Here is a 13,690-nt window from a genome sequence, read left to right on the forward strand (position 1 = left end):
CAACCCTCGTCACCGGAACAAGGTCCTTCTTGCTGCAATCAGTGTGCAGAATTCTGAGAGCAGCAGCATCACTGGGCCATGGTCACAGCGCACACTTCAGGGTCCCACCGTGAGCCTAGGATTCAGCAAGTCTGAGGTCACATGACGCCCGGCCAGGCCTCCAGAAGCCCTGCCTCGCACCCCAATCCGCGCCTCAGCTCCTCCCCATGCTGCAGGAGCCCAGAGCTACTTCCTTGAGGCAATGCAATGCTCTTTGACACTCCTGACCTGGACTCGGCCCCTCGGCTCTCTCCACCCAATCTGGGCTCAATCTGGCGGGTCTCCTGCCATCTCCCTGGACCCCACAGCCCCCTGTGCAGGTAGGCCTTGGTCAGCTCTCAGCAGACATTCCAGCACCTCTGATTTCCTCAGCTGCCCCACATAAGACAGTGCCCCTGCACTAACAGGTCAGCTCTTGTCACCGATTGGGTGCTCAACGATGGCTCTAGAATGGCGCACGAGGCCTCCTCAGAGGAAGGGAATGCCCATCAGACCCACGCAAACCATATACCTAGAAGTGGGGAGCAGACGCGTCACCACTCGAGAACACAGCTGGGAGCCTAAGGACTGCAGCCACCGGATGTCATCAGGAATGTCTGGGAGCCACATCACCAGTCTGCAGAAGGAAAAGCCGTCACTCACTGTGTCAGCAGGGACCTGCCAAAGCAAAGACGACCCAACGGAAGCCGAACGAAAGGCAGCTTGCGGACCTGTCGATCCCAACCCGACAAATTCCCAGAAGGCGGATTTGGAGTAAGCCGGCCTAAGAGCCCCAGAGGTAGGCCACTTTTGAGTTAGGAAAGCTCTTTAAAAAGAAAGAAAGAAAGATATATATACACACACGATTTTTTTTTTTTTGAGAGAGAGAGAGAGAAGGGAAAGAGGTAGAAACATCAACATGAGAAACATCCATCGGCTGCCTCCTGCACGCCCCCTAATGGGGATCGAGCCTGAAACCCGGGCCTGTGGACGCTAAAGGGATTTATACTCAAAGCAAAGGAGAAGGCTGGTTTTCCAGGATTGTTCTCCGTGGCAAGATGCCCGAAACTTGGAATTGAGACATCACCCCCTCCACCCAGCCCGACAGCTTGGCTACATACAAGTCCAGTAGAGGAAGCTGACCACTGCCCTCCACAAACTCCAACCCCCCAGGACACAGAAAGTATCCCACGCCTGGGCTGTGATGAATGCCTGAACCTCCACCCAGGGCAAGGTGGTGTGGGGACAGGGGGCTAATGCAGTAGGGAAGGGACCTGGAAAGGATTATCAGGACCTGGAGAATGGAGCTGGGTTTTGAAGGGTGAATTGTATTTTGAAAGATGGACTGAAGGACAAGCTCGATTAACTCACTAAAAAGAAAGTAAATCCCCGAATCCATGTGAAATGAATGCCCAGGATTCCAGTGGAGACACTATACCACCCAGAACGCTCACCGCCGGACCCCAAAGACCGCGGACTCCACGGGCAGCGTGAAAGGCAGCATCAAGTAAGACATGACCTTCACCGGCATGAAGTCGCAAATCTTGGTCATATAGCCACTTTGGCTTTTACTTGCCGTACTCAGTGCTGAAAAACAGAATTTGGGGGGGGTGTTTCCCACCAGTGTAAAAACGAACCTCCCCTACGCAGGTGGTGCTTGGACTTTCAGTGAAATACACAAATCCTGGCGGCCACAGAATCGGAAGCATTCACCACGATCAAGGGGGGAGTTTGGCCGGGACAGCCCTGGGACAGCCCGTGGCACAGGGCTCCCAGCTAACAACTCTCTGTCCCATCCGCAAGTCCTTGGGGAGGAGCACACCGACTCCGCAAACACCAACCCGTCTTCTGGCTTTCCTGACTCCTTCAGCGGGGCCCCATCTCCTGCTGCCTGGAGCCCCCGGCCTTCTGTTTCCCCTTTGTAATGACCTCATGTTGCCTCAAAGCACAGTGACCCGGGCAACAGCGTCTTCTTCATCTTTGAATTTCTCCCAATGCCCAACTGGAAGCCGGTGTATGCACTTGTGCCCATCTGGTGTTTGACGACACGATAAAAGATACTGCTGTCGCCCTGGCGGTTTGGCTCAGTGGATAGAGCATCGGCCCGCAGACCAGAGAGTCCTGGGTTCGGTTCCCGCTAAGCGCACGCACCTCAGTGGCAGTATGTCCCCGCTCTGGTTGGGGTCGTGTGGGTGGCAGCCACTCGATGTGTCTCTCACATCAACATTTCTCTCTCTCTCTCTTCCCCGCTCTCTCCCTCCTGCTCTACCAGAGGATAAATGCAAAAGTGTCCTCAGGAGAGGGTAAAAAAAGACACTACCATCGTAGAATAAAAACTTCAAAACTGTGTGTTTGGGAAAAGGGGGAATCAGCACAGGCTCCTGGAGAAAGATGGGACCCAGGCAGAGAACAGTGTTCTGAAAGAAGGGGCCCACACTTGAGGCTCCCATAATCCAGTGTCCCTAGACCCCAGGAACTGACAGCATGCCCGGTTGACTCAACACGGGCTCAACTGGAGTTCGACTTTTCTGGCCAAACACACATGGGAAGGGAGACTGTGCAAGGCGTGTGGGTGCAGAGAGGCTGTGCCAGGAGGTGGTGGCCTCATCTCCTGCCCCAGGGCAGCCTCACTGTCCTCCCTCCCACACAGGAGAGAGGCCCTTTCCGTCAGTAACAGAAAGCAACGTCCTCGCCATTCCGCCCCCGAGGAGTCGGCACCTGTAATGAGGCTGGGCGACAGAATCTCCAGGATGCTCTCGTCCCAGGGCAGGAGGTTGAGACGCAGGTGGTCCAGCAGCTCATCTCCCACAGGCCTCGTCTGCCGGGCAGCCTCCCCTTCGGAAGCCTCCAGGCTCGTGGTTTCCCAGGGGAATGCAGAGACATCCGGCTCTCTTGAGGACAGGGTCGGGCATGGATGGAGCCTGTCACAGATCCCTACAAAGGGCACGGAAGACAAACCATCAGGCCGAGCAGCAGGCGAGGATGGACAAGGCAGGCGGTCGTCACTGGGAGAGAGAGGCGAGGGCTCTGAAGCCATGGAGACGTGAGGCGGGCTCCTGGCTCCATCACGCACGCACGCGCTGTGTGGGTTCCACAGCCAAGTGTGGACTTGCGAGGTTGAAAGAGGAGGAGGGCAGCTGATCTGTAATAACAGGCACCACGCCTCTGGCTGAGCCTGCGTCCCAGCTGATCTGTAACACCAGGCACCACGCTGCTGGCTGAGCCTGCGTCCCAGCTGATCTGTAACAACAGGCACCGCGCCGCTGGCTGAGCCTGCTTCCCAGGACCTGAGCTGGAAACTTCGCAGTCAGCCTTGCAGCAGCCACTCAGCTGGCCCCACCGCCAGCACCTCCCCGTCTCCAGCTGCGGCGCTGGAGGCCCGGACAGGTGAGGAGGTCCACCCACAGGCACACAGCCAGTCTGCGGCAGAGCGGGGTTTGAACCCGGGCCCTCCTCCACCACGGGACCCTGAAAGCAGCATTAGACACAGGAGTTTGTGTGGGCACTGCCCCAGGAGGCCGGGCACGGTGCCGACACCGGTGAGTGGTTCCTGCTCTCCTGGAAATGGCCCACAGGGTGGGGGCATGGGGACAGCGACTTCCAGAGGCCGTGAGCCGCCCTGGCTCACGTGTTTCTTCCAACCTCGGGTTAAAAAGACCGGGAGTTGCTCCTGGATGCCCCACCATGCTCCCCAGGTTAGACCTCCCATGTATGCTTCTCGCTAGATCTTTCTAGGGCCTCCATTAGACACACCGGTCACCCTCTGGGACTTCACTTGGCCTTAGGTATAGAATCTGTTCCCAGAGCACACCTGGCCTGTCCCACCTGTCCTCTGCAGGATGCCAGGGACCAGCCGGGCTGAGGACCACGTACATACTTAAACCCAAACCTAGCACCAATGATGCAAGCGCTCGGCCACACACCAGTCTTCAGAATGACTGAGAATCACCTGGACGTCACTGAATCAGAATTCTCCTTAGTATAGATACGGAAACAGAGGCCCAGAGGGCGAGCTGGCTGGCCCAAAGCTACAGAGGAACCCGAGCGCACCCCCACAGGGCCCGTCACCGTCATTTAGTCCCAGGTCCCCCGATTTCAGCCCCATCCAGACTGCTCTCCAGAACTTCGGACCCTGACATTGGCTGCTGCCTTGTACAAATGCCCCTGGGGCCCCGCACACCCACTGGAGCCCCTCAGCTCTCCTGCAAACCCTCTCCTCCCTCCCGCATACCCTGAGCCTGGGGGCCGAGCCCTGACTCTCCCCACCCAGCTCCTGAAGCCAAAGCCAGTGCTCAAGTCTTCCTCTTCCTGAGTCTCTGGTCAGCCACTTCCAAGTCCTGCTCCTCTGGTCCCTTCCACTCTCCTCACTGCCTGACCGGACCCAGCCTCTGGCTGCCTCACTGGCCAGTTGGATGCTGGTCCCGCCCACTCTGCACGGCAGCCAGAGGGACCTTCCAAAGCTCCCCTTCCAGGGCTCCCGACTGCTACAAACTCTCCTCTCATCCACAGGCCACAGGCCCTCTTTCCATTCTCTTATTCATCCCCAAAGTGTCAGGCTGGAGTCACAGCCTCCTGGAAGCCCCCCTTGCCCCCATGCGAGCCCTCCTGCGTGACCTGTAGCGCCCTGCCCCTTCCCGCCAGGCACTCTGCGCAGCACCTCCACCGCTGGCCGCACTCCAGGAGGAGGGCCGCAGCTGTGTGTCCCTGCGTTGCCCCGGCACACAGCCACCTGCTTGGCACCTGAAAGTGCACAGTAAACACTCTCTGAGTAGATGACACGTGTATCCTACTAACCAGGAGCCACCTTTCAGTACTGAAGAGAAACAGCTTCAACGCACCTGATGTTTGGTTCCACTCTAATATCTCAGGCGTCAGCCAGGGGACCCAAAGCTGGAACGCGTTCCAGAAAGGACAGCGGTCCAGGGGGCGTCACCGACACCTAGTTGGGGTCAGCTCTTCTGATGCTTTACTTGGGGCCCTGGTTAAAGTTCTTCTGGAACGTAAATGGAACCACCTTCCGATAGGTGACACTGAGCAAGGAGAGCGCCCTGGAGCTTGGACATCCCGGCTTCAAACCCCAGCTCTGCCCCTCGGTGGGTGGAGTGGGGTCCCTGGCTCGCCTCACCAAGCCTCCGTCTCCCCCTCTGTGAAATGGGGCCGAGCTTTCCTGTGCGGCGGGGCTAATGAGTGGGCTGAGCACAACGGAGGCCAGGCAGTGAAGGCCCCGCACACCCGCTCCCTGGCCAGGTGAAGCCACTCACAGAACCTCAAGTCCGCTAACAAAAAGCTGATGAGAGGGCTGGTCTGCTCCCCAGCCCATACATACCCTTTTCTTCCAAGAACCTGACCGCATCCAAATACCCTCGAAGGCAGATCTCTCCAAGCACCTGTGAGGAAACAAGGAATTAACTACAAGAAGGTGTCGCTAAGCGCCATTTATTTCAAGCACAGACTTCCAAACTCTGAGCCGCTTCCAGGTGCCGAGCATGGCCGGACAAGGGACTCTGTGCCCAGGAGACAGCACTCCCCTTTCCTGCGGGATTCGGTACAAATGATACCCCTCCACGGAGCCTTTGCAGTCATCCACCATGACAGGGACTGTCCTACTCATCACTGGGATAGTTCACAGCTGCCTCCTCTACGGGTGTGTGCACAAACCAGGCTTGCTGACCTGCTGTTGCACAGCCTTGCCTCCAGGGGGAGCACATGCAGGGGTGCACACTGCCCCCGCAGCCTCCTTGGTCCTTCAGTCCACACTTCTTACTGTTGGGCTGCGGCAGCCACGGTGCAGTGAGCTGGTGTAGTTCATGACTTTGGCCGCAAAGAAGATGCTCTGCGTAACTCAATCACACTCTACTGTCCGGGCTGCACCAAGACCACCGTCCTGCCCTAGACTCCTCGGGGATGGTTCCAGGACCCCTCTCGATGCCAACGTCCAAAGACACTCTAGTGCCTTATGTAAATGATGTAGGATTTGCACACTGGCTGCGGCAGAGCACACCACACACCGTGCTGTTCGTGGGGATTCAGCAAGGGCTTGGCGAGGGGCAAATTCAAGTTTTGCCTTTTGGGACTTCCTGGGATTTTCTATTTGGAATGTTTTTGATATGTGGTTGGTTGAACCCAAGGATGCCTGACTCTGCAGGAGCGACACCTGTGGACAGGGAGGGCTGACTGCACTAACACTGCAGCCCTGGAAGAGGGACCCGAGGGGCAGTGCAGTTTAATGTACCCGGTGATTCTGACGATCAGAGTGGAGTGGTGTGGACCTCTGGGGACGAGGGACCCTTCTCAAAGTCCCGATTCAACGAGGACTCTGCTCCGGTTTGTTTGCCTAGAGAACCACCTGATGGGCCTCCAGGCAGTCTGAAGCAAAAAGCTGCACCCCCAGAACACGCAGCCCCTCACACTCACCTTCATGTCCATGGAGAACATTGCGTAGCTGATCAGGTTAACGTTTTGTGAGCAGAGGCGCACACCGAGCTGGTTAATATGCACAAAAATGAACTCTACGTTCTTGTTCCTGGGGCAGATGTCGTATTCCCCAAAGAAAGGCGACACAGTGATGGTTGTTTTGGAATCAATGAAGGGTAGATTGTTACTCATTGCTCCGTCTACATATCGCTTTTAAAGGAGAAAAAAAGCACATCCTGTCAGAAGCTCTGGGCTGGTGTCTTACGTGTTTTGCAGATTACGGGCAGAGGCTCCTCAGAGCCGCAGGCTGATCCGGGGGGGACACGGGGCTTGGGGATCCCTCTTTCCACAAATCCTCAGTTCCAGGCTGGCACTCAGGGCTGCTGTCACTGTTGTAAAGGGCGTGCACTGCACAGCAGGGTCTGGCAAAGAGGCAGAGGCTGCCGTCCGCCCACACTGCGCTGACCAGGTCCTGAGCCCAGGCAGGTGTGCTCACGAAATTCGCATAAAGAGGCCACACAGAGCAGGGTAATATGTACACTAGGGACAGACCCTGCCCTAGAGGAGAGAAAAGGACATGGGTTCAGTGCCAGAGCCCCCTGCTGCTTGGGAAATCTTGGACAACATACCTAACCTGTGAGCTCATCTCTCTCCACGCCTTGAAAATAAGAACCAACACCTCGAGGAACTTTGGAAACTTAAGTGAAACAGTGAAGCTGGGTCCCAGACGACCCCCAGTAAATGACCTCTTATTCCACAAATAGTGGCCTTTGGGCTCGGTTCCCATGAGCTCCGGCATCCACATCTTTCCACCAACTTCGGCTGGCCAAGCAAGTGTTGATACAGTTTGGACAGTCTGCACCTACCAAACCAATGCCAGGGGCATTCTCACTGTTGTGACAACCTAAACTGTCTCCAGACTTGGCTGATGTCCCGGGGTGGAGGACCGGATCATCTCCAGTTGAAAACTGCTGCCCTAGACAGAGCCACCTGCAGGACAAACACCTCCTCTGCTGTCTCTCTGTCCACACTGGGCTCAGATTAGCCACATGTGTTCACATATCTGTGGAATGGACCCAAACAGAAGCCCTGTCGGCAGCTCTTCCCCAAACCTAAAAAGACCGTCAGTCCCAGAGACGCCTGACACGCTCACCCCTAAGAATAAGGCTCTACCTTAAGCAAGCTGCCAAGTCTTCAGCATGCTACACTTGAACTAGGCCCCTAGGCACCTCTCCTGGATACTCATGTGAAGATTAAGTGAACCAGCTTACCTTACAGGTAGCCAGATAATGGTCATGAAGTTGGTTCTGCTGGGGGAGGGGGAAGGCGGGGGCAGCTATGAAATCTCTGTCTGATGGTGAGAGATAACACTGTGCATTTGGGGGGGTCCTAGGGTGCCTGAGCCTAGCACCTCGAGGGCAGGATCTATGCAAATACAGTATCAAAGCAGACTTACCACACCTCTGAAGGTCGGTGGGATTATGCCAAAGAAGCAAGGGACGAAGGAGGAACACAATAAGGCCTGTGAAGACACAAGGGAGTTAAGCCATGGGTGGAAGGGATCGGCCCTTTAGTCCTGGGGGCAATGAGTCTGCACATGCTCTTTGCACAGAGTAGGCACTTTAATAAACAGACTGAATGAATGATGAACCAACCACACATCCGCATTTCACACTTAAGTATAAGCACCTTAACAACACTGTGTGCACATCCACTTCCTGTCCCTGCTCCCCCAGAGGCATAGTGGGCCATCGCTGACAGGATCTAGAGCGGTGGACTTGATCACTGACTGGGAGGGAGGAGATCAGAGCCACAGCTTGTTGACTCGCAGACTCTGGACCCCAGCCCGGGATTCTGATGCAGCAGGTTGGAGGTGGGCCTCAGAGTGCAATTCTAACAAGCTCCCAGGTGATGCTGCCGCGGGTCCAGGGACCACACTTCGAACAGCACCGTGCTAGAGAGCACCAAGGAGGACAGGATGCTGATGCACAGACAGAACGAACTTGTGTGGGAACGGACAGGGACTGGCTGGCTAGGAACAAACTCCCAGAAATAAGGTTAATGAAAGATGATACTGGCTGCTGAGGTACTGCTGGTTCTACGGGCCAGCCTGCTCTCTTACACAGTTAAGTGAAATATTGTCCATTTAACCCTCATAAAAGGCATCAGCCAAATTCAATGGTATTTTGATATTGTAAACCATCTCCACTGTGTTAGGGCCTAAGGACAGAGGCCAATAAGACATGCTCCCAGCCCTGGATGGTTTGGCTCAGCAGTTGGAGCATCGGCTCAAGGACCAAAGGGTCGAGGGTTTGATTCCCAGTCATGGGTGCACACCTGGGTTGCAGGTTGGATCCCCAGCTCCAGTGGGGTCAGGTGGGAGGCAACCAATGTGTCTCTCTCACATCAATGTTTCTCTCTCTCTCTCTCTCTCTCTCTCTCTCTCTCTCTCTCCCTTTCTCCCCCTCCCTACTTCCCTTAATCTATCTAAAAAATCAGTGGAATAATATCCTCAGGTGAGGATTAACAACAACAACAAAAGACATGCTCCCACCTCTTGTGGCCTCACTCAAGGTGTCTTCGTTAAGGAGCATGCATTGTTTGGAAGAGGGACACCATAGGACAGGGTCCCTGGGTAAGGTGGCCCTGAGCCAAGCCTGGAAGGATGGGGAGGCATTATTTAAAAGTGAAACTGTCTTGGAACATGCAGGGTTTCATGTGCTATGGACCAGACCACTGGGGCACAGAGTTTATGTCACTGTGGTGCAGGAAGCAAAGAGCATCATGGTCAACCAAGTTCTTCTGCACCCTAAGAAATGGGGCAGGTGGCCTGTGACAGCCCTCTCTGTGTTACTTCCCAAATGAAACAGCCTTTCTTATTTGACAATACCCAGATAGGCCCACTGCTTACGTCCACGACTTCGTCTTTGGACTGAAAATCGGACACCAGGACGTTCTGCCAATCGGACACTCTGGTGAGCGAGATGCACACTTTGCCGGAGATGAGCTTGTGGATATTGTCTGGGAGCCATCTTTGGAGGAATTCTTGGATGAGCCTGATTATGTTGCAGGACGGGTGGAAGATGCCAATGTTCCGGTTTCTGGCACAACGGACAATGTTTACCATGCTCTGCAAAAGCTGTTCTGTGGGTGTGGGAGATAAAAACATAAAGGAAATGTGCCACTCTAGAGATGGGACTGATCTGTAGCAGGACAGAAACCGGCGACAGGGAAGCTGTGTTCTCACGTGGTTACAGAGCCCTTCTAATGGGGTTCGGCCAAACTAAACTGTGTTTACAGATCTCAACACAGAGTCCCAAAAAGAATGCAAAGTATCGCAATACTCTTCCCCATCCATTAGATGTGGAAATGATACAGTTTGGTGACACTGGGGTCGATAAAATTAATGTCACTTGTGTCTTATACTTTCATTGCATCCTGCTCCCAGGAAATGTGAAATGACATCTGTGGCTTATACTACATTTCTAGTGGATGGCGCTGCTCCCGGGGCCGAGCCTCCAGAGGCCCAGGGAGCTCTTCTCAAAGCATCCCCCACAGAGCAGAGGCCAGGGCGTCCTGGGCATTGGTGTGTGTGCAGGAAGGGCCAGCACCAGAACTGGAGCCTGCCTCCACCTCTTTCTAGCTGAGTGACCTCAGTAGGTCACTTCACTCCTCTCCAAGTCTCAGACGATGCGCTCTGAATGTGGGGCCGTGTTTCTACCTTCTGGAGACAGGATGAGATCCACTACAACCTCCAAGGCGCTCAACTCAGAGGGGGCACCTAATAAATAACTAGACGTAACCTTCAACCTCTACCGCCAGAAGTACGAGACAGTCTATGGGCACGGGGCATATTCATGCTCCATCTGACCTCGCTCCCTAGCCTGGCCCCCTCTGGCTGCCCAGTGCTGCCCTGGCACGCAGCACTACCTGCCCCAGCCCAAGGCCCAGCCGGTCATAATTCCTGCAATGCAGAAAGCCAGCCATGCCCCTGTCCTGAACCGTTGAAGACGTCTACTCTGCTCTTCCTACCGGCGTGGCCCCACTGAGCCCAGGCAGAAAGGGCAGCCGTGTATACAGCTGGTAGGCCCGCCAGGCTCTCCTCAGCTAAGATGCACTGTCAGAACCTCTGCCCAAGTCGCAGCCCCTGGGAAATGTTCCTTGGAGGTCCCCACATGAGCCAGGAGGTTAAAGCAACAATCTGGGGAACAGCTCCTGTCAGAACCTCTAGACCCACTTTCAGGGACTTGGTGGTCCCGGTGCTTTCTTCCTGCGCTGCACCTGTCCTCTGCCAATCAGGACCCCCACACTGAAGCCAGGGCACTTCACTCAGGTCCTGGTGTCACTGCATTGGAACCTAGTCCTGATTAAACGTTCACCCATGTGGGTCTTTTATCACTGCTATAGCCCGGCGTGGGCGGACTGGCCATGTAGCCAGTGGAATCCTCCCTGAGGTCACAGTCCTGCCCTTTGCTCCCCTGTGCCTAGAAGAAGAAGGCAGTGGGTGGCCTCCAAGTCCTACCTCCCAGTAAGCCCAGAGTCTGCTCCAATGGCAGGGCTGAGCCTACTGTCAGGAGACTCCTGGTCACCAGGAGCAAAGTAGCCCCCTGCTGGCCATGTCAGACAGGTAAAGAGTAAATGTGAAGGAATCCCAGATAAACTGGGGCTGATAAGGTGCGTTATCTGGGGAGCTTTAGGTGCCATCAGCTCCACACTACCACTTGTTCCCAGCTCCACCCATTGACTCGGAACCCGGCCAAGGACGCTCTACCCTACGCACAAGCCCCACGTCCGTCCCTCCCACTGGCATCCAGGTGCACAGACGTTAACTAGGAGAACACGCAGTGGATGGCATTTCCAGTGGCACTGAGTGGGGTGTGGGGGAGGTGAGCGTGGCATGTGGGGCATGTCCAGGGATCCGCTCTAGCCCTGAAACACTGGAAAAGGAGAGGAGATTACCTTCGTACCCCTCCTCCATACACACAGCAGCCCCCCACCCGCCACCCACCTGGACCCCACACCAGCAAGTCTGCCCAGGAGGACTCCAAAGAGTTACCCTCTGCCCGAGACGCATCCAACCCCGGGCGGGCTGGGCCGCACCAAAAGCGCCCAGAGGGGCAAGGGAGATGGTGTGGTATCTCCAGTCCCTTAAGTCCCCAAAAGGAAGAAGGCGCCCACCCTGGGTCACAGGCCAAAGCCCCTGCCCGGGCCGGTCGGACCCAGGGCAGATCGGCCCTTCGGTCGGCAGCTCAGCTCGCCCAGCGCCTCCAGAGCGCACGGCGGGGACTGCCCGGCCGGGATCAGCTCCACCCCCCGCCTCCCGGCGCGTTCTCTTCCCCGGTCGCTCCGGGAAGACACGGCTCTCAGTGCCGGGGAAGCGGGGCTTCCTTCAAGCCCGGGCGCCAGACGGGCGTGGGGGTGAGGCGGCGCTCGTGGTTCCCCCGCCCAGAGGAGGGCCCCCCAGACGCGACCCCTCGGAGGCGAAGGGCGCCGTGGAGGAGGATCTGACTGAGGAGGCCCCCGGGAGGTACCCTGCGCAACCCGCGTGCAAACTCGGATCCACCAGACGTCCCGCACCCTCAGGTGTCTCCCGCAGCCCACGCCCGGGGACGCCCCCTCCCGGCAGGGAGCCCGGCAACGGCCCGGACGTACCGAGCGGGATGCCGGCGAGGAAGGTGACGCAGTGCAGCGCCCCGGCCGAGGAACCGAAGAACATGGGCGCGTTGCGGAGGAGCTGCGGGGCGCGCTCTTGCAGGCAGTGGGTCACCCCGATGTGATAGGAGCACAGGAAGCCGCAGCCCGAGAAGCACAGGCTCCAGCCGTGCTCGTGATCGTCCATGGAGGCGGGTCGGAGTCCGGGATGCGGGCTCTGAGGTCCGCGGTCAGCGGCACACCCAGGCTGGACAGCGGCGGGCTCTGCGCAGACCCAAGCATCGCCCAGGTAGTTCCTGCGTGACGTCACCCGCCGGCCCCGCCCCCTCGGACCAGGGGGAGGAGCCGGCGGGTGGTCCAAGCTGGGGCACGATGTCCACCTCTCCCTCCTGGGGCGGGTTGGGCTAGAGGATCCCGGGGGCGGGGGTGGAGGCGGGCAGACCTGCGCCCGCGGGAGTTGGGAAAGTTTTCCGTAATTCCCAATGACTCAGACGTCCTGGAAAGAGACAGGTCCCCATTCCATTCTTCTTCATCCCTTAAATTGGGGAGAAGGTAACAGTTGCCCAGTTAGGTCCTTTATGTCTCTTTGACACTTTATCATTTCCCGTTTTTACATGCATTAAGCAGGTACCACCATCTAAATAAAATATATATACTGTTTTTGCTTTGATGTCTTGCAGTTTTGTGTATGATGTCTTCAATTCATGGCAAGTGGTAGAGACTTTTCATTTCATGATAGTGACATGCAGCTTCCATTTCAGAGCTTTACTTCCAAGTGAAAATTGTGAGTAATGGGGGTTGGGTGTTGGGGGGCAGTGTAGAAATGTGGGCTTTTGGGAGGATTCCTGCGGCCGCTGGGAAGTGGCCAAGATGCCCCTTGACCATCAATGTGAGAGAGAGACATGGATTGGCTGCCTCCCGCAGGACCCCCCCAGGGCTGGGGATTGAACCGGGTCCAAGGCACATGCTCTTGACCGGAACTGAACCCAGCGACCCTTCGGTCTGCAGGCTGACGCTCCAGCCACTGAGCCAAACTTGCCAGGGCAACTCTGCCTTCTTGTTTTCACTCTCCTTCCTGTGATCTCCTTGCTTATGTATTTAGCTCACATTCCTTGCTTTTAAATGGTGACGTCGCTGTTTACTGTGGCCCCCAAATGTAGTGCTGAAGGGCTATGCAGGGTTCCCAAGCGCAAGGAAGGGACTGCAAGGTGCCCCGGAAAAAATGCAGAAGCTGGATGAGCTTCCTCCAGCCACAGTCATAGTGCTGCTGGCGGTAAGTTCACTGTGAATGAATCTTCAACAGATATCAAATAAGGTGTCTTTAAACAGCAAACACACACAAGTCTGTGTATGGATCGGTTGACCAAACTGTTGTAGCCAGAAGCTCCCAGGAACCGAACCCTGGTCCTCTAGGACTGCCGATTCAGAATTCACTAATGAAGCGGTGACTTGATAGAAGGGAACTCAGGAGACTAAGGATTTCCTCACAGGGAAGCAGGTCATAGAGCTGTAAAGACAGAGAGGGCCTGAGCTGACTGTGTGGGCTCAGCACGGACACAGGGTCCAGGGAGGTTCCCCCACCCCCACTCACTGCCTCCCTGGGGTC

The 13,690-nt window shown here is 56.3% G+C and overlaps 1 protein-coding gene across 1 annotated transcript; it reads right to left on the minus strand.

Moving 5' to 3' along the window:
* Positions 1 to 507: 507 nt before the first annotated feature.
* Positions 508 to 12,271, minus strand: LOC118623260 (1-acylglycerol-3-phosphate O-acyltransferase PNPLA3-like). The gene is made up of 8 exons (XM_036250755.1): positions 12,085 to 12,271; positions 9,344 to 9,576; positions 7,889 to 7,954; positions 6,433 to 6,642; positions 5,345 to 5,405; positions 2,737 to 2,952; positions 1,473 to 1,605; positions 508 to 655 (listed from the first exon to the last, which is right to left on the minus strand). Exons 1-8 carry the CDS (start codon positions 12,269 to 12,271, stop codon positions 508 to 510), a joined length of 1,254 nt encoding a protein of 417 aa, XP_036106648.1.
* Between the last annotated feature and the right edge of the window lie 1,419 nt (positions 12,272 to 13,690).

Source organism: Molossus molossus, unplaced genomic scaffold (genome assembly GCF_014108415.1).
Source record: "Molossus molossus isolate mMolMol1 unplaced genomic scaffold, mMolMol1.p scaffold_m16_p_10, whole genome shotgun sequence".
NCBI lineage: Eukaryota > Metazoa > Chordata > Mammalia > Chiroptera > Molossidae > Molossus > Molossus molossus.